The 27,192-nt window shown below is 37.8% G+C and overlaps 3 protein-coding genes across 3 annotated transcripts; all 3 read right to left on the reverse strand.

The window, feature by feature from the left end:
* Positions 1-227: 227 nt before the first annotated feature.
* Positions 228-11,150, reverse strand: sec63 (SEC63 homolog, protein translocation regulator). Its single transcript, XM_057353528.1, has 20 exons — positions 10,942-11,150; positions 9,248-9,347; positions 7,711-7,825; positions 7,502-7,614; positions 7,158-7,219; positions 7,013-7,071; positions 6,862-6,912; positions 6,621-6,729; positions 6,404-6,498; positions 6,182-6,314; positions 5,516-5,608; positions 5,280-5,425; positions 4,831-4,978; positions 4,656-4,738; positions 4,357-4,416; positions 4,094-4,258; positions 3,851-4,012; positions 3,574-3,774; positions 2,836-2,940; positions 228-2,735 (listed from the first exon to the last, which is right to left on the reverse strand). The coding sequence occupies exons 1-20, from the start codon at positions 11,063-11,065 to the stop codon at positions 2,598-2,600; spliced, it is 2,262 nt and encodes a 753-aa protein (XP_057209511.1). The 5' UTR covers positions 11,066-11,150; the 3' UTR covers positions 228-2,597.
* A 502-nt stretch (positions 11,151-11,652) lies between these two features.
* On the reverse strand, positions 11,653-14,763 carry si:ch73-257c13.2 (uncharacterized). Its single transcript, XM_057352957.1, has 4 exons — positions 14,617-14,763; positions 14,435-14,473; positions 14,259-14,355; positions 11,653-13,230 (listed from the first exon to the last, which is right to left on the reverse strand). Exons 1-4 carry the CDS (start codon positions 14,739-14,741, stop codon positions 12,295-12,297), a joined length of 1,197 nt encoding a protein of 398 aa, XP_057208940.1. The 5' UTR covers positions 14,742-14,763; the 3' UTR covers positions 11,653-12,294.
* A 2,483-nt stretch (positions 14,764-17,246) lies between these two features.
* Positions 17,247-23,170, reverse strand: ostm1 (osteoclastogenesis associated transmembrane protein 1). The gene is made up of 6 exons (XM_057353840.1): positions 22,711-23,170; positions 22,302-22,416; positions 22,039-22,133; positions 21,838-21,948; positions 20,831-20,996; positions 17,247-19,318 (listed from the first exon to the last, which is right to left on the reverse strand). Exons 1-6 carry the CDS (start codon positions 23,092-23,094, stop codon positions 19,263-19,265), a joined length of 927 nt encoding a protein of 308 aa, XP_057209823.1. The 5' UTR covers positions 23,095-23,170; the 3' UTR covers positions 17,247-19,262.
* Between the last annotated feature and the right edge of the window lie 4,022 nt (positions 23,171-27,192).

Here is a 27,192-nt window from a genome sequence, read left to right on the forward strand (position 1 = left end):
AATTCTCAAGAAAATGTAGACTTAAACCATTTAGAATCAACTGGATGTCGTTACAAGATATTGCAATTTCTGTTTGAATAGGGCAAAGTCAGTAAAAAAGACTGTTTTATCTTGAACCTCCAGTTAAAGCTGCAGAAATTAACTGCTCGTAAATTGACAGACGGTGTCAGACTAAAAATAAAATCACCTCCAAATTGGAAAAGTGTATGTTAATGTAACAAAAAAAATCATTTTAAAAGTTATTTTATTTGAAATTATTTAAATACAAATAATATATATTTTCCATTTACAATGACAGTTTTCTTGTAAACAAAAATGGCAGATACTGTTTACTAGGCAATTCACCCTTTTCTGGCTGGTGAGTTTCTCTGTATGCGAAGACTTGATTTTTCTTTATCTGTGCACTGGAGTCACAACTTTCAGTACACACCATGAGGCTACATTCTTTTTTTGGGCTATAATACTAAAATGTCTATTCATCTGTAAAACCTTTAGCATTTTAAAAAACTGCTTGTGAGTGTGTTACATGCAGCCAGAATATGACACTTTTCCCCTATCATCATGAATTGAATTATTTAGAATAGTAAAACAGAGGGGGAAAGTAAAGATTTCTACTTGAAGTTTGCCGTTTTCCAAACAGAACTAAAAATACACAGATTACCTTAGAAATAAACATGTAAATTTCATTTCCTGTAATATAAAAATCAACAATGTATGAATATACATGTTTTCCACTTTACAAAAATGTTCAAATTGATTGTCTTAAAGGAATAGTTCACCCAAAAATGAAAATTCTGTAATGAATTTCTCACTCTAGTTGTTCCAAACCTGTATACATTTATATAGTAGAAAAAATTACTTAATTTTTTTGTTCTGTTGAACACAAAAGAAGATATTTTGAAGAATGTAGGACAGCAAACAGTTCTGGGGCACTTTTGACTACCATTGTAATTTTTCCTACTATGGTAGTCAGTGGGGTCCAAGAACTGTTTGGTTACAGGCTCCAAATATCTTTCTGTGTTCAACCAAACAAAGAAATTTATACAGGTTTTGAACAACTAGAGAGTGCGAGTAATTCATGACAGAATTTTTGGGTGAACTATCCCTTTAACCCTTCCCTCTGCTTGACAAAAGAACAGACCAATGTGCACAACCACTACATAACCGCCTTCGATACTGTGTCAAACCTTTCATCTCTGCAAAAAGAGACATTACAATGGGACGAAAATAATCATATCCACAAAAAAATGCTAAATTCTACCCCACAAAAAAGTAAAGTAAAACTTGAAAAAAGATCCTCAATTATTCCCCTCACCTGCATTGGTAATTTTCTTTTACAAACCAAATGCAAATGATGACAGAACCTTATTATGGCCACTAAAAATTGTACAGTGAATAAGCAGATAATTTTATTTATAATTAGGGCGTGGAATGTAAGACTATATATATATATTAAAGCATTTGTCCCATAGTGATTTTTTTTGTTTGTAAAAATCAATTCTATGGCCAACAAAACATATTAGTCCAATTGATAAGAAAAGGCCTGTATGTCTGTACATTCATGCTACAGACAATGTGTCTTTGTAACGGTTGCAGTGGGGATTTCCAGTTGACAAAAATCAGTTGGATAAATAAATGGGGGGTGCTCGACTGAACTCAGGCCACATGATTATATTACGCTGAGAAAGCAGCGTGATATCTCCCCGCTTATGCATGAAACAGTGGGAGAGCACTTCAAGCTTAAGCAATATTGAGTTAAATCAGGACTAAACCGCAGATCTGGCTGTGGAATGTGTGCAGTCATTATTTGTGAAACTGGAAGTTAATAAAGGTGAGATTTATGTGTAGCACTTTAATAGAGTTCCTGTAGCTCAACTGGTAGAGCACTGCATTGGCAACGCAAAAGTTGTGGGTTTGAGTCCCAAAGACGCATGCTTGAATGTGCTGTAAAGTCACTTTGAATAAAAAGAGTCTGCCAAATGCAAAAATGTAAATAATTCCATAAACGTAGAGACAAACTGAAATGCAAGTCACAGTAGCCCCCCGACCCGCGTCCATGTGGTTCACTCCAGAATACACTTCACACAGCCTCATAAAAAGCGGGAACACCTGGTATAACTGAATTCTAATAAACTACATAAAACTACAAAATGATAAGGTAGAAAATACGCTTTAAGTATTATCTGCGACACTGAAAAATGACAGTCATGAGGTGTGTGATTATTCAGCTGTAGCCCGTTTTTATTATTATAACTTTTTTTGACGTGTTAGTTGGTCAGACACTTTTGGTGAACTCTGAAACACAGCTGGACCCCACAAACAACCATTCTGACAGGCCATCAATACCAACCTGATGAATGCAAGGAGAATTTAGAAATAGTTCCTCGAATCGTATGATGCGGAGAAAAGGTTCGGACAGATTTGTGATTCATGTGTTTTAAACAGGAACATGGGGCGTCAACATCCTCCCGTGTGTGGCGGCCCAGAAAACGTCAAAGGTCTGGGGCTATGTGTGTGTGTGTGTGTGTGTGTGTGTGTGTGTATAAGTGGGCACATGTGTGTGTGAGCTGTGCTCAAGTTTATATGAATTGACTGGTTTAGTCGTTGTCTTCATCATCTTCCTCAGACTCTTCAATACCATCACTGTCCTCCTGGTCATCTTCCTCTTCCTCGGTTTCTGGGATGTCCCACTGTGGGTGGTTATCCAACATGGCCTTTGCCTCATGAACCTCCAGCTGAAACAAAGCAAAATTAAGTTGACAGAAATCTAGTAAATAAAAGAAAAATCTGCAAAAATTAATAGGCTTGTAACAAAACCTTTAAAATGTAACTCACCTTAAGCGGCTTGATCTGATCTAATCCCATGTATGAATCTGATCTGAGAATCACAGAATATTGATAGTTTCCAGTTTTGGATGGAGCAGGGAATTTCAGCTCAACCTGAGACAAACAGGAAGTATACAAAATCATTGGTTTCTCCAGTGCATACTCAGCAAATGCGGAGGAGTTAATACAGAGATACGGGGAGATTTACGATCCTTTTGTTTACATCCTTACATTCTCATGCTCCTCACAGAGAGGAAGCACCCGCTATGTCAGACAGAATTATGACAGGCGTCTGGCTGCCTGGTAGCCAGACAGAGACTGCAGTATGGAGGTTGCCTGGCAACAGGCAATGGGAAAAACTGCAGCGCAGAAATCTATGCGGCTCGCACCACTCAGCAAGCCACACAAACACGTCCCTCTCTCTCACACGAGCGCACACACAACAAGAAAACATTCACTCATTCTATTATTATCCGTCCCTTTTACTGCATTAAAGTGACAGCGTACTATGCAAATTTATTTGGATTTTCTTTTTGCGATAGTTTTGAATGCATTACTTTTCCTTCTGAATAAAATAGCAACTAATAAATATCATGAATATCTTGCAGCATTCTAAATGGGACTATGCGCTCAAAGGAAAGCACTACCCAATCCCAAATTAAAATAATACATTCGCTTTCCTCACTAAATTAATTTAAAATCAAATCAAATGGGATTGAAGAGAGCGAGTGGGTGGTCATCTCTCACCTCCTCTGTGTCTCTGAGCGTGCAAACGTGATTGGGCATGGACACTAGCGTCTGCTCTTTCCTATCAGCGATATAAAGCCACCACCACTCTTGCTTCTCCTCAGGGAAGTACAGGCCGTAGATGGGGTGTGTGACTTTTGACTTGGTCTCCAACAGCGCCCTCTCACGCCTCTGAATGCTCTGCTGTAGGGCCTCCCATTCCTTCAGAAAAGATGTGACGGTTGAAAACTATCCAATAGCACTAAGTTCTATCGTAGATCACAAATCAAACACACACCTCCTCATCGTCTCCAGTGATCTCGTCCACCTCGGTGTCACTCTGCTTGTCACTCTCCTCGTCCCTTTCACTGGGCGAGTCCTTGTTTCCCTCCGCCTCGTCCGATTCGCTGCCTTTCTCAGAGAGTTCCTCCTCTTCCTCTTTTGAAGCAGCGGCAGATTCCTGTGGAGGAAACGTGTAGAAACTTTAAATAATACAATGGACAACCAGTGAGATATGTCAGCGTTCTGATTGGCTCCTTACATTTCCTGCCACGTTGCCATTGGCCTGTTTGACTTTGTCTCCCTTTACTTGCTGTTGGGTGACTGGTTTCTTCTTAGTCAGTTTCTTTTTTTTGGATTTGGTGGCTTTTTTAGCTCCTTTATTCTTGTTTTGCCAAACTTTTGATTTGTTTTTGGCATCACCTTGCTGAAAATATAAAAATAATATTTTAGAACCAGTGTTTTGACATGACATTGATCAAATAGAAAGATCATCTGATGTGTTTTAAAATGATATCTGATCACCTCCTCTGAATTAGCTTCTTCTGTAGGCAGCTGTGGGCTCTCCTCTTTCTCAAACATATCCTAAACACAAATAAAAATGAGTATGCCTTTGCTTTGTGCAAAGACTTCAAATACTGACTGTTCCGAAACTGCTAAACAGGTTTAGCAGGGACCTCTTGTGGTTGCGTGCCGTTACTGCACCATCACTATAATCAGTTCTCACCCTACACACAAAAAATCACCTCCTACCATTTTTTTTATTTTAGACCATTAGATTAGATAATGATGGACAATGAGATTCTTGTAGATGTGCCACTCACAGACATTCTCTTCCTTGTCAAGGTGACCGTAACTGTAACAATGGAGCCTGCTGTGATGTTATTGCTGTCTTCATCATCCAGCACTGTGGAGTTATGAAACACAGCTCAAGATTATACTGTAAATCACCAACCATTGTATTATCATTCACGTGTAAGCGCCGCTGAGCAAACTTACCTTGAAGTTTGGTTTCCATGTGGATGTAGGGGAAGCTGCCGAGGACTGCCATGACCTCATCGTACTTCTCCTCCCCGAGGAATCTCAACATGCTTCTCCTGTCAGCATCCTTCAGACTGACCAGATCCTGCAGCGTCCGCACCTTATACTGAGAAAGTGAGGCGAACAGTCACGAACCACATTTAACAGGCTGTAAACCTGTTGTGACTATAGTTAAATACATGGTTAAACCTACTAAACCTATTAAACAACAGTGATATTTGTTATTAAATACAGTAGCTTACAAACTTTGTATATCAAATTAAATTATTCTATAAATATAATTTTGTCAAAATAGTATTATATTGTCCTCAGTTAAAATACCGCCATTAGTGTAGTTACTGTTACTATAGTAAAAGCACAGTAAATGGTCCTTATACGTAAGATTGCTGTGAAAGATGCATCAGTACCTTTTTAGAGATGCAGTATCGGAGGTGTTCCTCTTCAAAATGGGGCAGCTGCAACAGAGGAGACTTGGCTTCCTGTAAACCCTGCACCACCATTTGAGAGAGCTTCATGCAGTTTTCTATGGATGTCAGTCTTGGAGCCCGAAGGCCTGTACAGTCACACACCATCAAATATGTTTAATCGCATCATATCATCTTTGATCAAAAACGTGAGTTTTATAGGTGTATCTTCAAATCACCTCCTCTACTGGTTGCCATCATGGTTAGTTGACAGCCAACATTGATCATTTCCTGTAGTAAGGCGGGACACTTCTTCACCACAAACCTTTGATCTTTAAGAAATTAAAAACTTCACTTTAATAACCCTAAATTAACCAAAACACAGTTAGTCGATATAAATTCTAAACCATAGTCCTGTAGCACAACTAGGGCTGTGCAATTAATCGAAAATTAATTGTAATCGTCAATTTTGGCCTTCAACAATTACAAAAACAAAATAATCCGAGGTAAAACGATTATTGTGCCACATTCCATTTTGCAAGGATCCTCTCTTTTCTTGTGGTATAAATCCACAGCGCACCCCTTTCCTTACAGTGGTTCAGCTGTGCTATTTCTTTACATTTATTTTTCAGTTGAATTCACAGTTTAAAAGCAAAGTTATTTATTTTCTATGTTGTTTTAAAAGTTAATGAGTAATCGTGTTAAATAATCGGGATCTCAATATTGGCCAAAATAATCGTGATTATGTTTTTTGTCATAATCGAGCAGCCCTAAGCACAACCGGCTTCATTACGGTCATGCACTGGATTCGACTCATTGTATAGCTTAAATGCTTTGGATACGTCTCTGTCAATGTGTCATCTAAACAAAGATAAAAAATGTAGTGTGTGTGTGTCAATTCATACCCTCCTCTATATCCTCAGAAACATCCATCCTGGAAAGGTGGGTAAGTAATAAGACTCGTGCCTTCAGGCTGTAGGGGTAGCAGAATGGAGGCTCCTTCTTCTTAACATTAATGTTTCCCAGTTCTCGAATCAACTGTAAAGAGATATGAATTACACCCATGATTTGAAATATTATCCATTGGCTAATTTTTCAAGTTTATTTATTTATTATGCAGTTTGTACCTGAGGAACTTCTATGTTATCTGTTGGTCTTATAATGGCTTCTTTGTTGCTACGAGGATCAAACTCGAATGCTGCTGTCAATACCATCCCCAATCCTGTCAAACAAACAGGAGACTGACTAAACAACTATAGGTCACTATGGTTTAACCATATATCCTGCTAATGTAAATATGTACTGTATGTAAATAAGCATACGCACCAGAGGTGGTTAACTTACGTTTCATGTTCATTGTAGGTGTTTTGTACATAAAGTGCATGAAAAGCTGTGTTGTGTTGATCAGGATCTGATCACCGCTGTAGCGGATGGAACGGTACCACCACGTACCCTAAACACACATGCACGCACACATTATTGTAGTGTGTAGCGTTATATTAATCAATGGAAATGAATACACGATAGGTCCAAGTTATTAATTTAAAAAGAGGTTTAAGTCATTAATTGGCATTAAAAAACTCACCACAACCACAGGAAGTATGACCATAAAAGCTAATCCATAGACCAGCAGCACCTGACAAAGACACAGACAAATTGTTTTTTTGCAGATTCAATATCTCATTTGTAGTTCACACTTTAAATGTAGAACGCTGCCAGCTGGAAAAATAATTTACCAGCATGGAATTCTTCTGGTCGACAATCCATGCAGGAAGAGCGATTCCAAAACTTGTCACTAATCAAGAAAAACAGGATTAGAGTGAAAAATAGTCATGATGATAATAATTAATAATAATAATGTTATGAAGAAATAAACCTCACCTCTAGGGCCATCAGGGTTGCCATATGTCTCCCAATTCTTCCGTGATTCCTCATTAGTCAAACTGCGAAAATGTGGGTGTGGACATGAATACAAATATTGCAAAAACCTTGATAAATATTTGCTATGTCATATTGACAATAACTGTGAAGTGTTAGCATATGAATTGAATGTTTAATTCTGGCTCAATGGATGACATTTTATAGCTTTAATAAATGACATTGTACTGTACAATTATTTACACAGTGCATAACCAACAAAGGCTCAGGCAAGGACGGCTATAAATAACACAGCACTGAATCTAAAGGGCAACAATGACTAAAATGGGTGGTAATAGCATTCTTACGCCGAGTAAGCTTTAGCGAGCTTCATGAACGTGGCTTCATCTCCTCCTTTATCAGGATGGTGTTTTAGAGACAGCACCCTGTACTGCTTCTTAATCTCTGCTACAGATGCCCCCTTTAAGACAAACAAACACAACATATCTGTGACTTCAACAACAAAAACTAAAAAGAAAAATGAGATCAGTAAGAGGGGAGGAGATATGGTTCTTACTGCGTCCAGGTTGAGGACCTCATAGGGGTTATACTCCTGGTACTCTCGATCTAATTTAGACACCTTATAGGCCAGGAAAAGAAATATTGCCCACCCAAACAACAGGGCTGCTTTTCTAAGATGACACAGGGGAAAAAAGAAAGATTTTATATATCATATAATAGTGACCCTCCATTAGCTAAAAAGCAGATTACAGCCAGGATGTTTTTTGTTTGCGATTTAAAACCATGACAACTTTCATACCTTTGTCATAGTGTAAACCAAGATAAATCTGATAAAAAGCATAATGATTCAAATGTGTATATGATAAAAGCTTTAAATCTTAATGCAATGAAAGCAATAAGCTTTCCTTCAAGAATTTCAGATGTAGTGACAATTGTGGTAGGGACAACAGCAAGACCCGGTTTTCCCGTTTTACATTTTGCCTTAAGAGCCATAAGGGTTATTCCTATTTAACTCGTATTTAAGTTAAATAATATTGTATAATATTATATAATACTGTAATATTTAATATGAGTAATATTAACTTTCCCAAAAAGAGAAAACACGCATAGCAGTTCACCATTTCAATAAGCTATCACTTATTTATCAGCATGAGAAATAGGTGTGAGCGTGAGAACAGACTAAAATGTGTGTCTCACGGTGAATGCTTGAGAGCCCTGTAACATGAATACAGTTTAGCGGGCTGTGCGTTAGTAATAACGGTAGTTAGATGGATTAAACGAGGCAATAAGAGGAGATAATTTTTTGTATTCGAATTACTCGAGTTACTCAAGGAATCGTTTCAGCCCTACTGTGCATACAAGTGTTCGTGGACTGCCCTTCACTTCCGGTTCACATTTGCAAATAATAAGAGTGCCTGTGTAAATTATTTCTGATAAAAAACAAAAGAAACCGAACCGTTACTTGGCTAAACTTGTCTCTCCAATATTTTGAATTTAGACTGTGATACCAAATTCAACCCCTAGATGTCAATATCCCATACGGTTTCTTTAAATGCAACAAACTACAGGACCCATTCATCAAATGTTTATTAAACAAATTTACATTCAACAAATCGTTTATTTAATCCAATTATTAATACAATAAAATAATATCAATTAATATAAACTTAAATTAAATAAAATATAAATAGCTATATTATTAGACACTTGCCAGAGCGATAAACACAGACTGGAAGTTAACTGCAGTCCAGGCGCACGTGTCCAAAGAAACGGTCTATAATCATTTTTGAATAATCTTTTCTTTTCATAACTTCTTCAGTGCAATAATTTATTTAAACCAAGCTGCAGAAATATTTTCTTTCGCAACTTTCTGACATCACGCGTGATGAATGCACCATGACTATGACTGCTGCTGCTACAGAAACACATTCACACTTCTCTTACATCGCCTTTTTGACCTGCCCACTGCCCCTCAGTATGTGTAATATTAATGAAAAAGCATGACAGCCATTATTCCTACACACCAAAACTAAGGGTTATTTATACATTCAAACAAACATACAAAAAAATGATATGCAAACACAATCACTTACTTAAGTGTTGGAACAATGCTCTGCTGTGATTTCATAAGCCGAAGGCGATACCACAGACATCTTCCATGAACTCTTCGTAAAGTCTTCAAACGTAATTGCTCTGTCAATTTATATAACAGACAGCAGTTAAGTAAAATAGACTATTTACATGTACCACACAAACACAAAGCCCTTACCATAAAGTACTGAGGTTGTCCCATTGATGGTCTAAATGGTACTTACTTACTATGGTACTAAATAATAACTATTTGTTAGGAATGCACCGATCGGCCCGACACCAAGCTCATGTACTTGTACTCATATAGATACACCGATACCAAAGATGGATACCTCACGTGACATACCTGACAGAACTGACTGAAATGTGTGCTTTGAAAGTTTGTGACTTTTCTTTTTTCATAACGTTTTGAGGCAGAGTTATTAGTTTCAGTGTGTTGTGCTTGGAAAATTGCCACCTCACAAAAAAATACAGGTACAGGCATCGGTATTGGCGAGTACTAGAAAAAATATATCAGTACTCGGGTCTTTAAATTGTTTTATCGGAGCATCCCTAATATTTGTACATTTGATGATATTAATGTCAAAAAAAGCATTTGACTGTTATTGCTATATTATCTAAATGTGATCCTGTGTGCATAACTTACATTGAGAGCCAGATTACGTAACCTGTCTGAGAAAGCAATATACCATTGATCCAATTCGTAAAAATAATATAATCAGAGAAAGATATGTATTGGCTGGTTTTTGACCAGTTTAAAACCAGCTGTCTTACGAAATAGGCTGATATAACAAACTGATTTATTGACTAAAACTGGGTGAATGAAGCCTGTTGCTACCATAGCAACCATCATGACCAACTAACGCTCTTACATTTTTAATAACATAATTCTGACAATGTGACTGACAACGAATCTCATGTAGGCATAAAGAGCATTGATAACATACATGATCCGCTAAAGTGCAATATATAAACAAACGAGGACATTATCACATTATTTTACTTTTTTTGTTTACATCTTCAGGAAGCTAGTTGAGACATTCAACTCGATTTTGCAAATGCCTGATATCTGCCAATGGTTGATGTATTTGATAGACAGAGTAATGCATAGTTGGATTTTAAAAGCTACAGCAAAAACACACCAGCTAGAGAACAACTTACTATCCCGATGATTACTAAAGCAACGCGTATGGTTGTAAATAAAAGAGACGACCAAATTTCGGAAAATCATTTAATAGATTGACACCCCATGAGCATAAGTTACCCATGAGAGGGAGTAAACGCGTTGTTTCGCACCCATATGACATTGTTTGCATTGAGAAACATGCATGACAGACTAGAGTTTATCTCGTCTGTTAACACTACTCCGAGTGCACATGGGCATTAGTGAGTAACTAGTAAATTACCGTGATTTACATAAAACAACCATCTTAAAAATGTACACTCCGCATAACGATAGCTGATTTGAACTGGTATAGTTTAACTGGGCTGCTAATGCTGCATAAACAATCTGACGAGTCCCTCGGTGTCAATCATCCTTGCATACACCCTCGGGCCTTATTTTATTACACGAATAACGTTATATGTGAATAATCAACAAATAGTCATGACAGGCGTGACAATCTGGTCATCTGGACTGATCACTGAGCTGCAATTAACAGGTTAGCTGGTCGAGTGTTAGCATATGGGGCCTTACCCGCATTCTGATCCCGAGGCCAGAGGTAATAGGTGGCTGGGATGACTATAAGTCCCACAAAGGACGTGAGGAAATAAAAAAATGTGTTGCCACTATCGTCGTACTGAAACTGCTGCCCGGCCATTTTGCAGCGGCACTAAACCCCAATTTTTTTCGCCGCCTTGCCGCCCTATCAGTTGCTCCACTGTAGGACTAATCAAATATGCAGGAAAATGAAGCCAGCGTCCACGAACTCTCCGACACGGATCGGGATGGCTTTCAAAATAAAGGTTTGCTGGGTTGTCGTATTTTGCACAGATTCGATTATCACAGCTGCCTGACCAGGATGCGAGATAAATCCAACCGATATTTTAATTAAAATTAATTAAAGCACGCATAATATTTGTTAAGCTGTTCTCATTATCGTGTCACCAGATGTGGAGATATAATGTGGATAGTTGAAATACCTTTCTACAACATGCTAGCTTTTATTTTGACGTGTTTGCATTACAATGAAATACGCAAAAATTGTGCGCCGTTGCTGGGTAGCGGTATACGTGTTCTATGCACGCGATTTACAGAAGTACAGTTATTCGGGTTTTTTATTCCCATATCTTGTAACGTCAACATAAAATTAAAAATAATTATATCAGTTACTGCATATTACTACTATTACTAAGTACAAAGAGAAACGAATAAAATTAAAATAGTCAAATCTATTACCTTACAATTGATACACTATAAATCATTAGTTGTTTATTCAATGACCTTTTAGATTTGTGAGTACACATTTTTCCATTTACAGCAGACTACTTCGCAAAATGTAAACTCTGGTCCAGAAGCACTTCCGGTTTATTTTTTACATTATACACAAATACATTTAAAGATATTCGTTCAACATTTTGTTTCAGTTATTACATTTTCTGTTGGTTATATTGTGTTCAAACGTTTGTGCGGAGAGAAAACTGAAACAGGAGGTTCTTCTGGACCAACGTTGTTTACGTTTTCTAAAGTGGTCTAATAACATTTTAAGGATGACATTTTCCATATAAATGGAGTTGTATTTCAATGTTTGTATTCTTTTTAACAAAAAAAGTCCAATTTGTGTAAATACATAATCATTAAGTCAATGTATGCATTTAAAATAAACAAAATACATGGTTACAAATACATTGTATTTCTCTAATTTACAAGCCCAGTAATACTTTAAATGACCTACAAATAAAAAATCAAATCAAATATTTACAGAGGAAATGCTTTTATTAGGGAGTCACTCTTGATTTTGCAATTAAAAACAGTCACATTATATCTCAACATTTTACTTGTAGCAAAATTCTATGCGTGTGGTCAAAGTACAGATCAAATACATATCCACTAGTACATAGATTTCCTTTTTTTATTGATTCGTTTGAGTGATGCTGCAATGTCCTGTCTCTTAGATATTCCACCGAGACTTCCAGAGTGCCCATAGGTCAGTTCATGGAAAGGTTTTGGCGCAACAGCCTCCTCCCTGTAGTTTGCTGGCATGCTACATGTTTCTAGAAACATGTTATATAGAATACAGCAGGCCTCCACAGCTATGTTGGTTTGGTAATAGGAATGTTTCTGCAGACATCTAAGCCTCTGAAAGCTAGACTTCAGAGTATAGATAGAGTCCTGTACTACTTTAAGTGCTGACTGCACTCGTCGGTTATAACATTCCCTTTTCTGTCCAAGCGTTGAATAATCGGGAAATGGGGTAAGAAGGTGCTCTGAAAGCGGGTAAGTGTAATCACCTATGATGTGTTTACCTTCCAAAAGAGCCACTGGGTCTTCCTGCATTAACTTGCCAACCTCTGTTGCTGACAGAACCCTTGAGTTATGCCAGCTTCCAGGGTGTTCTGCAGTCGCATAGGTAAAACGACCCCTGTTGTTGCAAAAAGCCATCAATTTTAAAGAGTAGGACTGCCCCGATTTATATATCTCTGCGTCTGGAACATCAGTTGGTCTGTCAATAGGAATATTGCTGGTTCCTACTACACAGAGAGTGCCCAATATGCCCACAGTAGAATAGAAACCCTTCATGGAAACTTCTGCTTCTTTCCCCTGAGGCCAGTGGATTTTGTTCTCCAAGTTGCTGGCAACAAGATAGCAAAATTCATACAGCTGGTTACAAATAACTGACTCTGTGACATGGAAGCGACTTGCTACACCACTGTAAGACTCCTGGGTAGATAATGTCCACAGACTAGAAAGAACTGCGTGGCACACTGTCCATCCCTCCTGCTTGATGGCACTCCATTTATATGATTTCATCATTCGTACCAACTCCTACAAATGTTACACACAAGGGGATGAAAGAGCAATAACTTTATCTCATTTTTAATAATAATAACTATGGAAACTACCAGTACATAAGAACCTTCTAATGGATTTAATGATTATAATGGGAATAAGGCTAAATAATAGCAAGGGAGAGAATGAACAACAATAAAAAAAATTAGACACAAGATATAGACAGTTATTGGTTAGTCAAATAAATGCAGAACAGAACTGCAGCATCCTTCACAACTGTCAAAAAAACCCCACTCAAAACATACCTGTTCCACATTTATTTGACTAACCAATAACTGTCTATGCCTTGTGTCTAATAAAGAATTGTTGTTGTTCATCTTCTACCTTGCTTACTCCAGCTTTAATCCTCCTAGTAGCATGGCCTTGTAAACTAACAGTACTGTTTAGAGTGTTGACAAAATGTTATATGCTCTCCTACTTGGAAATCTCTTTGGATACAAGTGTCTGCCAAAGAATAAGTGTAAATGTAATAGGGTGGGATGTTGTCTGGTGGACAAATAGCCCACAACATTATGTAATTGGTATAATGGTAAAACAGCATACAGCATAGAAATTTGTCATAAAAACTAGGGATGGGTAACGTTAAGATTTTATCGATATCGATACCGCTTATCGATACAGGTACTTATCAATACTGTTATCAATACTACGCTCTATAATTTGATGCAAAAACACATGATGTGAAAAGATGTTAAACATTTTAAGTTTCTTTATTACAGCTGAGCTTCAGAACTGCAGTTTACAAATGCTTCTGAGCAAACAGAAAATGCCACATAACAAAATGTGTGTGTGTTCCTTAGCATACCACTTACGGCACCTTAGCATGTGCATAGGAGCACATCATAACGTAATTCAACATATTTTATTTACTTTACATCACTATGGTTATTTGGCTGGTAGACAGTATTTCTTTTTTCCTTTCTGGTTTTAGGTCTACATAAATTTAATAAAAACCATTACAAATTTGTAGTTTTTAGCATGGGGAAAAACATTAATGTAAGTACCTCTGTTTGAGTTGGTGTCAACCGAAAATAACTCTTAAAGTCGCCGATGGTCAGGATTTCTAAAACAGTATTGAAACTGCCTCTTTCTCCCCCAGCTCTGTAAAAAGGACATTTATTAGAACTGCGTGTCATTGTAAACATACTTTACACCATCCACGCCATGTGAATCACCTCACCTTTTCAGATTTTGAGTTTGTTTTATTTCCTCCTTCTTTCTGTATTGGAATAGAAATTGATATCAAATGAATAAGACACACAACGCAGTGGAAATTGTGTGTAAACAAGACGCGATGTGCACTCGCAACACAATGCTGTTTGTTGACTAAATAAATAAACGCATTTAATAATCTTTCTTTACCTGGCTTCCTGACGTTTGATAGCTGTATTTGTCTCAGCAATTAAATCTTCATCATCGTAACAATCAGCTAATAAAAAAGCAACACATGTTTCCGACGCCATGCTTTCGGTTGTTACCGCCGCCATTTTCTTTTTAAATGTCGCCCTCGTATGGTGGTCAGTTGAAGCAAAGAGTATGGCTTAATAGAACGTTCCATTGCAACAACAGCGTCCTGCGATTTCCGCCATTTTGGGGTGAAAGTGACTCGACTTTTTGCTGTTGCGATGGCAATATCAGCTGCTTTGTTAAAATAAATATATTAAAGCTGAAAATCAACCTGAATGACGATCATACATGATGACAAAAGCCTTGGCTCGCTAGAAACCATGTCAGTTATAAAGCATTTTCACCCCAAAATGGCGGCCAGGCTGTTTATAAAAAAGCACTAGAGTTTCGCTTCTTGGTATCTATACTCTTTTGTTGAAGAATAAACTTGTTTTACAGTAGGTTATCGGCGGCGCAGACCGTTTGATCTATGACATCATAATACCGCGAGAGCTAGTTGAAAGCATGGTGCGTTTTGCTCTCGCGGTACCGCATGTAGTTTGTCAGTGAAATTAGGCAATATAACAACATGGCTGTTTTATATTCGCATTTCACAGTGTGAATATTCTTTTATACGCGTGTTTATAATATTTTAACGAATAATTGTAAAAAACAAACAATTAAGGCAATGTTTTTAATTCAGAGAAAGCTACTTCTTGAATGTGCTCTATGAAAATACATCTTTGTCTCAGTCTATTTAGAAACGATGAAACAAATAACAAATTGTTGTTTAATTTCGAATCCCATCAATAGATGGCACCAGAGTAATATTATTAATGGGTTCGACTAAACCCTGGACGTTTCAAATATTATGTTGCCATCACAACAGCCCAATTCAAAATAATTGTTAATAAATTCCACATAAAAAATAAGTCTTTATGAGAAGAGTAAAAAAAGACTGGTAACTCTTGAGTCTCGAAAAACCCTCCTTAATAACCTTTGCCATTTCCTCTTCAATCCCATTGACCTGAATGATGATGGCAGTGCGAAATAACAAATGAGAGCTACGGTGATGAGGCTGCTTACTTTAAACTGGAGAGATGCTCTTACCACAGTGCAATCAGATAGAGTTAAATATGCAGAAAGTAATTGTATAGGTCACAACCCCTCTTCTTAATTTACACATTATTGCATGATTTAAATGAGATTTTGCTTTATGAGGGCATAAATCTGTTTAAAAATCAACTACAACACGTTTCATGTAAATTAACAAAGTGACATTAATTTTGCTTCATGCCCAGATATTCAATTTTAACACTCTGTTTTACAGTAAGGGTTGTGAAGATTGATATTTAACATTTTTACAATTAGGGTCTTATCAAAAGATATTTAAGAAATATTTTCTTTTAAAATAAGTCATGTGCATTAATATTTTTATATAGTTACATTGTACATCACATCACAATTGATTTGCTGTGCAGTCTCTATTTACATATTTTAATGACGCAAAGGATTTTTGTTCCTTGCATTCTGATATTGTTTTACTGACCTATTCAGATGTCCAAGAATTTTTAAAAACCACAGTGGCCACCCATTGCCTCCCCAAAACCTTGCCCATTATTTTCCTCAAGAGGCTTTAAATCCGTCTTTTGCAGCTGATGGGCAATGCATAGACCTATAGAGATGAGTGGGCAGGGATGCCCAACAGGGTCAGATGTTTCTGCCCTTATGCCATAGTCCCTTTGTCAAATGCTCTCATTCTGCCAGACCTCCTGGGTCTGTGTGAGGTTTATAGACTGCGATCTTGTTCTCTTATTAAAAGAAGCTACAGGGAACAAAAGTCATCCACCTTAGGTTTCTGACACCCAAATCAACATCTGCGATGTCTCCTCCAGCTGACCTCTCATACGACCTTTGGAAGGAGGGGGGGCATTTAAGAGCTCAGCAATGCTAAATGGCCACTGTGATGAAGTGATTCTATAATCATAAAACCATAATCCCATGATCTTCAGACTTCGCTCCTTATGAGGTCATAATGCCCCTCTTTCATTCAGCAACACACGTTAGCTCTTTACTGAGAGTTCTCTATTTCAAGTTCTTTGTTATTTCCTTAAAAACAAAAACACGAAAGCTGGGTTTGCTTCAACTAACAAACTGACAGTTTTGAAAGGTTTGCATAACTACCTAACCTGTACAGACTAAGAATAGTAAACGCAATATAAATTGCAGTGCTAAAAGGAACTAAAAGAAGGGCTGAAGGAAGAATGAATTTCAATAAATGAATGCATTTTATTTCTCTGCTAACTTGTGCATGTTATGTTTTAAATACTGCATATACAACAATGTTTAATTTCACACCTGTTCTCAATATAAGGAATTAAACAGGCTGAAATCATAAAATTCATTTGCATTAACTGTAACAAGGCTATTATCATTAATGTCATTTTTTAAGCCTATAAAAGTGGGATTTCGAAAGGCGGGTAAAAGTGAAGGACAGAAGTTATAACTAACAAAAAAGACTTATGCTTACAGTCAATTCCTTTTAAAGCTAAGCCCATCATCTCTATTCACATTGTTATAAAATATAATAAAACATAAAACACGGATTAGCTTTAGAATTATTTGTCATTTTATTAGTTGCAATAAAATCACATCCTTTCAAAAGGCTTCAAAAAACAATCAGAGATTTGGTTAGTATAGGCTTCACATTTTTTTTAAAAGCAAAGAAAGCAATCACAAACACAGTTCTAATTTCATGAACGGCACTTCATCCAAAATCCCAATGGCAACAAAATTTCCTCTATTAAACACATTGGTTTGGTGGAATTCTAAGCCCCCGCTGAGTTTCAGGATCAGGGATATTTCATAATATGTTCATTGCTCAAGGTACAAAGTCACTGCTCTGATTCTTGCCGAGGCAAAACGTGATGAGGGATAATCTCATATTCCCCACCAGCTTTTCCTTCATCCTCTCTAGGGTTCTTGTCAGGTAAAGCGAGGCTCGGGCATATGCCTTATTTCAGCTTTTACGTCAGTTCCACCAACACGTGGCCAAAAAAAAATATGCCACTAGATTTGCCAGTGGGGTCAGGAGTAATGACTTTCACCAACGCTTAACGGATCTGCATTTGCATGCATGGTTGAAAGCTGTCATTCTTGTTAAGACATTGCAATCCTGAGCCGCCTATGAAAAGCCTATTTTTCCCCACATCTTCCTGTACAATCATATGATGAACAAATCGAGCAAAATGTGCTTAACGCCCAATGTGATGCCAATGGCTCAGCTTCCTAAGACTAAAAAGCCAATGCAGCTTAAACGAATGTGTTCTTGCGATTATTCAGCCAAGTAACTTTATCCTACATTTAGATTAGCTGCTAATGAAGGGGAAAGCAGGTGCTTTGCAATCCAAGGAAAGTCCACGTAAACAACAAATCTCTCAATTGTACCATGGAAAGGCTTAAGGAGTTGAGCACAATTAACATTTTAATAGCGGGTATGCGGAAGCTATTGGATGGATTTTCGCTATTACAGTTAGCAAAAAGGTGTTGTTTACTAAACAGATCCTATAAAAAATGGCTAATACTTTACAATTAGGTTGTATTTGATAACATTAGTAAATGAATTAACTAACATGAACTAACAATGAGCAACAAAGTTTTCAGCATGTATTAATCCTTGTCAGTGGTAATTAATGTCAATGTTCGTTCATGTGCATCAACTAATTTTAACAAGTACACCTTAATTTTTTTTTGAAAATGTATTAGTAAATATTGAAATTAACATGAACTAAGAATAATATATGCTATAGAAGTATTGCTCATTGTTAGTTCATGTTAGCTAATGTATTAACTCTTAACAAATACAACCTAATGGTTAAAACAACACTTTATATAATACTCTCAGGAAAAGGCAACATTTGTATCAAGCAAACAAAAGACTCGTACATGCACTTTCGTGTTCCCTGTCTCACTTGCTCAGAATAATTGGTCTTCTGTGATGTTTAAATGGTAACTGAATGACAGTGTCTAAGCACATGATGAGTCAGAGGTAGAGGGAAGACTACATTTTGTCCTTATTTCTTCACTTACAGCATAATTTTTTTACCTTAATTATTAAATATTTGTTAAATGATCTTTCTCTAATGCATATGGAGTGCTTCCTGAAGTGTTACATTGCAATGTTGTGCATGTGTAAATTCAGTATTACCTAGCAAAATAAAAATACAAAATGTAACACTCTCTCTTTGTGCAAAAAGGCAGCATTAGCAGTCTCTTGTTCTTTCAAACTGTACATACAATAATAATAATATCATCCAACATACTTCATAATATTAAAATTACTGTCGACCATCAATGGCAGTAGAATTACCTCTTTTGTAACAGGTCAAGGACAATAAACCTGTTACAGGTATCTTCAAATTCATAGTGCAATCCTGCTTAAATAATATAATTGAACATGACAGCATCTGGACACCACCATCAAGTCTTTAATCCATGTGTGTTCGATGTGTTCGGAGTGAACCCCACCCACCTATACAGAAAGTGCCTTTTAGTTCAGTGAAAGAGGTGATCAGAGAGGTGAGTGATTCAGTGCCTATTCACCCCAGCCGCCTCTTCTTTACTCAGCTGAATTTGTCCTGGATATTCATTAGGCTGCTGCTGGACTTGGCTCTGTTAGCTGTGGATCAAATGGAACAGATTAAACCACACTGGCAGGAGATGTAACAGAATCTTCAATGCGTATCTTAACCTGGAAGTCATAAACGTTGTACTAGAACAGGGGTTCCCAAAGTGGGGGTCGCAAGGCCGCGAGGGTGGGGTCACAAGATGATTTCCAGAAATCTTTTTTTTTATTAGAAAAAGCACATGCAATCAATAAGTGTAACAAAATATAAAAATAACCAGGCAAATAAAAAGCCATCAGCCTTTGGAATTTCCTCCCCCTCGATCATGACCCCTGAGGTGATTACATCACATCCCAAAATGGCTCATGTGACGCCCCTTTTCATCTCTCTCCACTGGCTACCGGTTGAAGCCCGTATCAGATTCAAGTCACTAATGCTTGCCTACAGGACTATCACTGGATCTGCATCGGCATACTTTCACACCCTCCTACACCCCATCAAGAACCCTGCGTTCAGCAAACCAGCGGCGTCTTGTATTGCCTTCCCATAAGGGCTGTAAATCGCTTTCCCGCTCATTCTCATTCACAACTCCTTCCTGGTGGAACATTCTTCCTAACTCGGTCTGGTCAACCACATCTCTCATAACATTAAAAAAACTACTTAAAACCCACCTCTTCTGTGAATACTTGACAGACAAATGAAGAAAAAAAACACTAGCCCTCTCTCTTTCTCTCAACAGGAAGTGGTCTAGCTTTTGTTGAAACCAGTAACTTTGTATTGGCACCTATTGTATTATTGCTCCTGTATGACATATCGCTTATTGCTCCCTAAACTCTTTGTAAGTCGCTTTGGATAAAAGCATCTGCTAAATGACTAAATGATGTAAATGTAAAATGTAAATTAGGTTAGGTGCTGGAAGTCAATTTACAGCACCACGTTAAACAGTCCCATGTGCACGCAGATTATTTTTCAGGCTTTAAATTTGGGATATTCTTAATTATCAAAATGAAACGTTGATTAATATCGACCAAAGACAACGCAGGGAGGCCAGCGGAGGAGGGCGGAGAAGCGCCGCAGTCACATGGGGCCATCGTCCTCAGGTACAAAAAGAGGCACATCCATCAGCACTCGAATCAGTTCGATAAAATCCAACAATCTGTAGTAATAATTCATAGTTTATGTATAACAACAAGTAGAATAATGAGTAAATAACTGTAAAATAATATTATGTTAAGACTGTGCTCTTTTGTGTTGTCATTATGCACATTTGGGTAGAATAGGTGCATGTGTGCATTTGCGCGCAACGTTTGTATACTTTAACCACCTCCGAGGATATTGGAGGTCTCGAGTCACTGGCACTGTTATTTTGGGGGTCGCGAGCTGAAATGTTTGGGAACCCCTGTCCTAGAACACAGAGACTGTATTACTTCAGTCTTTAAAGATGCAAAAAATAAACACATTTAGAAGTTTCTTCTTACATTGTGCCAATTAACATCGCATGTCATCTCCGGCCTTATCCTTTAACCATCTACAGAAGAAATGCATGTACACTGCGAGTTACTCACGGTGTATAAGCTTGCGTTTCTTCTGTTCTGAATGCAGGAAACTGCTTAGGTAGAAGATGATTGGCAGGAAGAGCATGAAGCAGGACACCGCGATGACAGGAACAGTCTCTTCGCGAGGGACCGAGCAGCCGAAGTTTTTACTCCACAACCGTCTTGTCATGTTCATCTGAAAATGAGGTATTGAGTTGAACAATTCTAACAATTCTATTGTCTTTTTTTAACTCTTCCTCTCACATTTTACTGTGTAAAGTCTTGTATTTCAGTTTATTTTCTTCCAGCTGATCTTCCAATTTGTACAGGCCTAGGACTACTTTTACAGTTATCCTAAACCTCCAAATATTGTAACAAAATAAGCAAAAAACTCTTTAAAGTACAGACAGCATTCAGTATGTAAGCATTTCAGTTGATGCATAATCTGACAAGTATTACGAACCCTTTTGCCAGATGTAAACAACACTACGCGATTGTTAAAAACAAAATACAACCAACAGAACATTTAGAACTGAATCAAAAATGAAAATTCGGTCCTCATTGCTCACCCTCTTGTCATTTCAAACCTTTATGACTTTCTTTCTACCACAGAACACAAAAGAAGGTATTTTGAAAAAAGTTGGTTAACCGAACAGCACTGGCCCCCCATTACCTTCTATTATATGGACACAAAACCAATGAAAGTGAATGGGGGCCATGTCAACATTCTTCAAAATATATATTTTTTGTGTTCTGCGGAAGATACAGGTTTGATATGACAAGTAAAGTAATGACAAGAAAATTATTACAGATTTTTTTTACGGGGGTGAACTATCATTTTACAGTAATTATATATGAAAAAAAACTGAAACAGGAAGAGCTCCTGGACCTGTGTTGTTTACGTCTTACAAAATGGTCTATACCAAACATAGTAAATAGAACATATTTGGTGCCTGTGAAAAAATACCAACACATTATACCTAAAGAAAACGTGTTTATGTCTGATATATTAGTGTTATAAAAAAGAACAGACTCACTGCATCTTCTATATCGATGCAGAGTGTTTGGTTTTCCTCCATTTTGCCATAGAGCTCATTCAACCTTTTGTATGACAGTTTGCAGTCTTTACACAGTTCAGAGTGATTCCCCTGTTTAAAAACACTGAATGTTAATAGAATACTATCACACTTAACTGTCTCAGTTTTAGACGATAGAGCTTGTATTTATGAGCTACATACCTGAAATTTCTCAAAGCAAGTAAGTGACAGATTTAGAGAGGCCATAAAGTAAATAGTGTCGTTGGACAGAGTGTCTTGATTTTCATTTAGACATTCTATAAGGAGAAAAAAATCACAAGCACTGTTAAAGAATGAAATTAAATGACAGTGCTTGTGAAAAACTGAAAATGAAAGGAAACACTTTCAGGATGTACTCTTGCTGGGTAATGCCATTTTCAATATAACCTACAATGTTTGAGTCTGTGTGCTGTCACTTTACTTACGCTTACATCCCGCTATTGTCCAGATCTCATCTAATTTGATGAAGAGAGTATAGAGCAGCATCAGTCTATCAGAACGCATCAGGCTGTCATGGCAACTGACATTTCCAGGGCCCAGCTGTTAATAAAGAGGCATATTGTGTAGCAGCATAAAAATATAAAAAAGTCACATTTTAAAAAGTGCAATGAAATGGAAACAACTTTGTCTTCTATTAAACTACACGTTGTTTCTTTTGATATAAGTTATGTCTCGTGGGCCAGACATTTTGAAATGCACTGATAACACAACATCACGAGACACCGATGCATGTGACCAGGCGGGTGGATTCTGTCAAACAACCTTCAAACGACACAATAACATTAATAGGCCTGAACTATCACGTCTGATATTACAATCGCCATTTACCCTTACCTGATCAGATGATATATTTGTATATATTTCCACCAGACTGTTGAAACCAGTGTAACAGTTCTGACAGATTTTTATTGGTCGCGCATAAGACACTAAACAGTTCGCGTACGCCACGTAGCGTTGACCAAAAACGTGAAGCATTTCGATGCAATACTCGTTAACCTCCAAGTCATCTGGAAAGGTAGATGAGAGACTGAGAGAGTAGAAGAATCCCAAACTCCTCGCCTGCAAAGCAGGTGACTCAGAGTCGAGTGGCGGCGAAGGCGCATTTAGTGCGCCATCGCCACGCACCTCCGGCGGGTAAGTGGAGCACTTTACTATTGTAACTGACCATCCTACAAATAGGCATGATGTTAGAAATGTACATTTCATCAGTAAACCCATGTCGCTTTGCTCTAAATACAACACGCCGATGCGTTTCCAGGTTCTGTTCAGCTTCCTGTTTCCTTCTCTTTCACGCCTCGGTCACATGACTAGAGTAATCTCGCGATGGACGGGATTTGAGAAGCACCTGGAACGTCTTGAGAGGAGTTATAATTTAACCTAATTTGACGTGTTTGAGAATGCTCCTTTGCAGTATTTTAGGTCTGTAAACTTTCTAAAAACAAGAAATAATATTTTTTATGTGTTTAGTATGCATAGTCTATTGTTTGTTTATAGAAACGATTGTTTGTAATATTGTAAGGATTTCTCAATAAAACAATTATTTGAAAAATACGTCGTACGTCTTTGTAAAACCATTAAATGTTAACATGGGTCAAATTAATTAAAAGGCGGTTTAATTAGCCCATTCTAGTCCTATTGCTTTAATATTACTTAAGATTATTATTGCTTTGCACATTTTTACTGAATTATTTCGTCAAACATTAACACGGACTATTATTTCCTTCCATGGAAACTGAGAATAACAGTTTAATATTGTAGCATAATACTTTATTCCTTTTTTGCATTTAATTCTGTATGTTTAAGAGAAACTTGCTTGAAAAGAAACATTGCGCGGATCCTCCTCCTCCTCTCCTTGGTTTTTGACACCACTTGCAATTTTCAAACGTGTTAACGCGCGGCCAAAAAAATAATTACGGAGTCAAGGTAAACGATTTGGGCTCCGATTCTGATTGTGTTAATTGTCGCAAACCCTCGAATCAAGCCACTGCAGTCAATGGTCTTTAATGTGAAATTAGTGCCTCTTGATAACTCGCAGTCCGCGGCAATTCTGCAGGCATGAGAGCCTGATGGAAATGGGACTCCGAATGCCTCACATTAAGGGCTATTCTATTGCGTGAGCTGATGTCTGAGGGTAAATTCGATGGTTTGATGTCGTGGATTGTGGCATTATCTCTCCATCACTAGCGGCTCTGTTATTTTGGTAGCTTTAAATTGGATGATCTTAGATGAAGTCATCTACTTCTTTTCCATGCGCATCTGATTTTCAGAGCAGGTTTGCAAGCTTATGAAATGGAATAGGACAACAAAACGTTTCACAAATCCCTTATCAAATAGGCTATACTATCAGGCAGAGACGCATAGCATGGAGAAAAAAAGTCAAATTATTGATAAGTGTGAAACTAATAAAGTTTATAATACAGGTAGGCATACAATTACCAAATGCATGAAGTACTTCATTTGAATGCACATCGGCGACAAGCAATTGAGCGAGGACAAAAATCACTAATTAGCCTGCGTGAAGTGTCTTCATCGACTGGAGAGCTCTTAAGCAGTGGGGTGAGTCTGGCGTAACTTTCCTTAAATTATTAAAAAGTGTCACTCAGTGTCCTCATTTAATTTTAAAATAAAAAGCAGGGCTTTAAGGAAATTAAAATGGATTTTATGGGTCAGCTAATCCTCACAATCATTATGTCATTATACCTCATGGGTTCATTTTGTTCAAAATAAGTATATCCTAAAACAAATGGATGCCTTCTATTTTTTTAAATAGATCAAAACACACAATCACTAAGACAAATGAACAATACTCATCACAAAATAATTAATTCAACATACAAAGCAGGATTTTGGCGTTACCTTTATACGTTTGCTTTAGCTTTTTAATTCGTGAAACCAACTATAAGCGACCAGTTAAGGGTTAATTAAAGACCGTGCACTTTTTATTCCTATAGACTAAACCTGGCTCCCGAAACAGGGGAGAGAGGAGCTGTAAAGTTATGCAGAAGTTATTCTCCATCCTTTGGGCCGTCCCTAATCCCCTAAAACCGCGTTCTTTTATCCGAGAACTGTGCCTCTTTTCTTGTTTTGCGCTGCCTATACAACATAAAGTCAGACTGCATTTAATGCTTATGGCGGGATGTGAGGGGGATTTTGCAAATGCGAGGCCCCCTTTCGCCGAAATATTGCTCTAAACGTCGTGTGAGTCTACCAACCCAGAGCGACCCCAGATTCTCCCCCCGGTGTCTGACTCGAATGACAAACCAGCCCGATTTCACTGCATCGCTGGGAAATGTTGAGGCTGATAATAGAGATTTCGCTTTCATTTTTTACGGTTGACTTGGTTATTGTTGCTTTTCTTTTGCCCTGATTCCTTCCAGGGATTAGGCCTGACTTCCCCACTAGCAGCGGCCAAAGTGGCCCGAACTGGGGATGACAACTGATGAGGATCAAGGCTTGGGCTATTCTGCCCTCTGAGAGGCGATGTGAACTGAGAAGAGCTGGACAGGAGAAACGCGCTCTCAATGCTCAATGAAGGGATGCCCCTAAATAGCTTAGAGAGCCCTGCAGCCTAATTAATTACTCCTAACTTTCTCGTTAACATTTACATATCAGGACCTCGCCGATTTGCTTGCAATAAATAGTTTACTCCCCCCAAAATAAGTAAACCCAACCCCCCCAAAAATATAAAGTGATTTTTCCTACTATAGTCAATGGGATCCGAACTGCTTGGTTATAAGCATTCTTCCAAATATATTTTTCTGAGTTCATCAGAACAAATACATTTATGCAGATTTGGAACTACTCGAAGGTAAGTAAATGATGACAGCATTTTTAGTTTTGGGTGAACTATCCCTTTAACCAAAGAATATAAAAAATTAGGCTACTATTATAAACTTAATATATAACTTATAAATAATATATTTAACCTAATATAATGGTTCATTTTATATATATCAAATAACTTTATTTGTATCCACATACATATTAGGAATAGTTTAATATAGATTTTCTACTAATAGCACAGTTAAACAATTCTTAAATTGTTGCGATAGTACATTTATGGTTATTAACATATGGTTTTCCTACAAATAAGATGAATTGGTTACTAGTTATTTTTAAGGTTTATCTTATTTGTGTGTATGTGCGTGTTTGTTCAACTTTTTGTTGTTGTTTTTCTTGGTTTTGATTATCATGCTTTGATGCAATGCATATACGTACTACAGAGACCACCATAAACCGACACAATTCCCATTCCCAAATACAATACAATTACGCAACCATTAAATACACTTTAATTTCTGTCATATAGTTTCAGACGCAGCAGTGACGCTTTGAGTTCCCCCTAGACAATGAATCGTAAAGAAGTTAATCTTTGTTGACGGTGTTGTGCTCCACTGTCAGCCGGTTTGGCTCACAGATCCAAGCCTCCAACAAACAGACGGGATAATTACCAAACATGTAGCCGGCGAGCTCGATACACAATGCGGCATTGACTTCCTCACTGTTTTGGTCGCCTCTGTGGAGCGCCGCGACGAGGCCGTCGCTCCGCGCGAGTCACCCCGGACATCGTTCGCCCGGAACGGGAGGCAAGGATGTCTTGTTTCATAACACGACACGATGCTGACTTCTTTCAGCTCCAGCGAACTGGACATAAAACAGGACTGACAACCTCCAACACAGGCCGGACAGAGAGGGAGAAGGGGGCGGACAGAGTGAGCTTTCCCTGGGAAATAGAGTTGTCCAAAGCAGCCTACATTTTTAACATTAATTTAATTACGACAGGCAGTATATTCGAGAGTTCAAGCAGTGTTAAAGTAAACCTCTAACATCGCATTTGTTTGACTCAAACAAAATTTTAGCAACCTTCCTAACATCATACCCAAATGTGATTTGGGCTTGGCAGCTGACAGTTTCTCCCGTGATATCACTGAATGAAAGACCCCCCCTACAGTCCCTTGTTAGTTGCCAACTATGAACTTTTTTTGCCCTGAAGAGCAGTTTAGTGCGAGTCGGCTCTCATTCACTGGTGGGCTTTTGTGGGCCGCCCTCGCTTTCATTCCTCCGTGCGTTACACCAATTAAAGGAGGACGTGCAGCAACTGTAATGGCCCGAAGAGTGATTGTTTTTGACAAGCAACAAAACACATAGATCCACCCCTCCGATTAGGACGACCAAGGGAGGGTGTTTTTAGGGAGGTAGTGCTCAGCCCAGTGCCCTTAAAGCTGCATGAGACGAGGGGTCTGGCCTTGAAGGGAAGGGGTTTCAGATCACAAAGACTGGTTATGTCAAAAAGGACAGAGAAATGCAAAGCTTCTC

Source organism: Triplophysa rosa, linkage group LG15 (assembly GCF_024868665.1).
Source record: "Triplophysa rosa linkage group LG15, Trosa_1v2, whole genome shotgun sequence".
Classification (NCBI taxonomy): Eukaryota; Metazoa; Chordata; class Actinopteri; order Cypriniformes; family Nemacheilidae; genus Triplophysa; species Triplophysa rosa.

Bases quoted from the DNA above. Each gene is read 5' to 3' on its own strand.
- sec63 (XM_057353528.1), bottom strand. From the start codon at position 11,065: ATGGCCGGGCAGCAGTTTCAGTACGACGATAGTGGCAACACATTTTTT. The intron at 9,348-10,941 runs GTAAGGCCCCAT...ATAAATTGACAG, and splicing joins GCCTCGGGATCAGAATGCGG to AGCAATTACGTTTGAAGACT. The intron at 7,826-9,247 runs GTAAGTGATTGT...GTGTCATCTTAG, and splicing joins AGCATTGTTCCAACACTTAA to AAAAGCAGCCCTGTTGTTTG.
- si:ch73-257c13.2 (XM_057352957.1), bottom strand. From the start codon at position 14,741: ATGGCGGCGGTAACAACCGAAAGCATGGCGTCGGAAACATGTGTTGCT. The intron at 14,474-14,616 runs GTAAAGAAAGAT...ATTCCAATACAG, and splicing joins ATCAAACGTCAGGAAGCCAG to AAAGAAGGAGGAAATAAAAC. The intron at 14,356-14,434 runs GTGAGGTGATTC...TCCTTTTTACAG, and splicing joins CAAACTCAAAATCTGAAAAG to AGCTGGGGGAGAAAGAGGCA.
- ostm1 (XM_057353840.1), bottom strand. From the start codon at position 23,094: ATGGGTTTACTGATGAAATGTACATTTCTAACATCATGCCTATTTGTA. The intron at 22,134-22,301 runs GTAAGTAAAGTG...TTCTCCTTATAG, and splicing joins GACAATAGCGGGATGTAAGC to AATGTCTAAATGAAAATCAA. The intron at 19,319-20,830 runs GTGAGTAACTCG...TTTGATCCACAG, and splicing joins GAAACGCAAGCTTATACACC to CTAACAGAGCCAAGTCCAGC.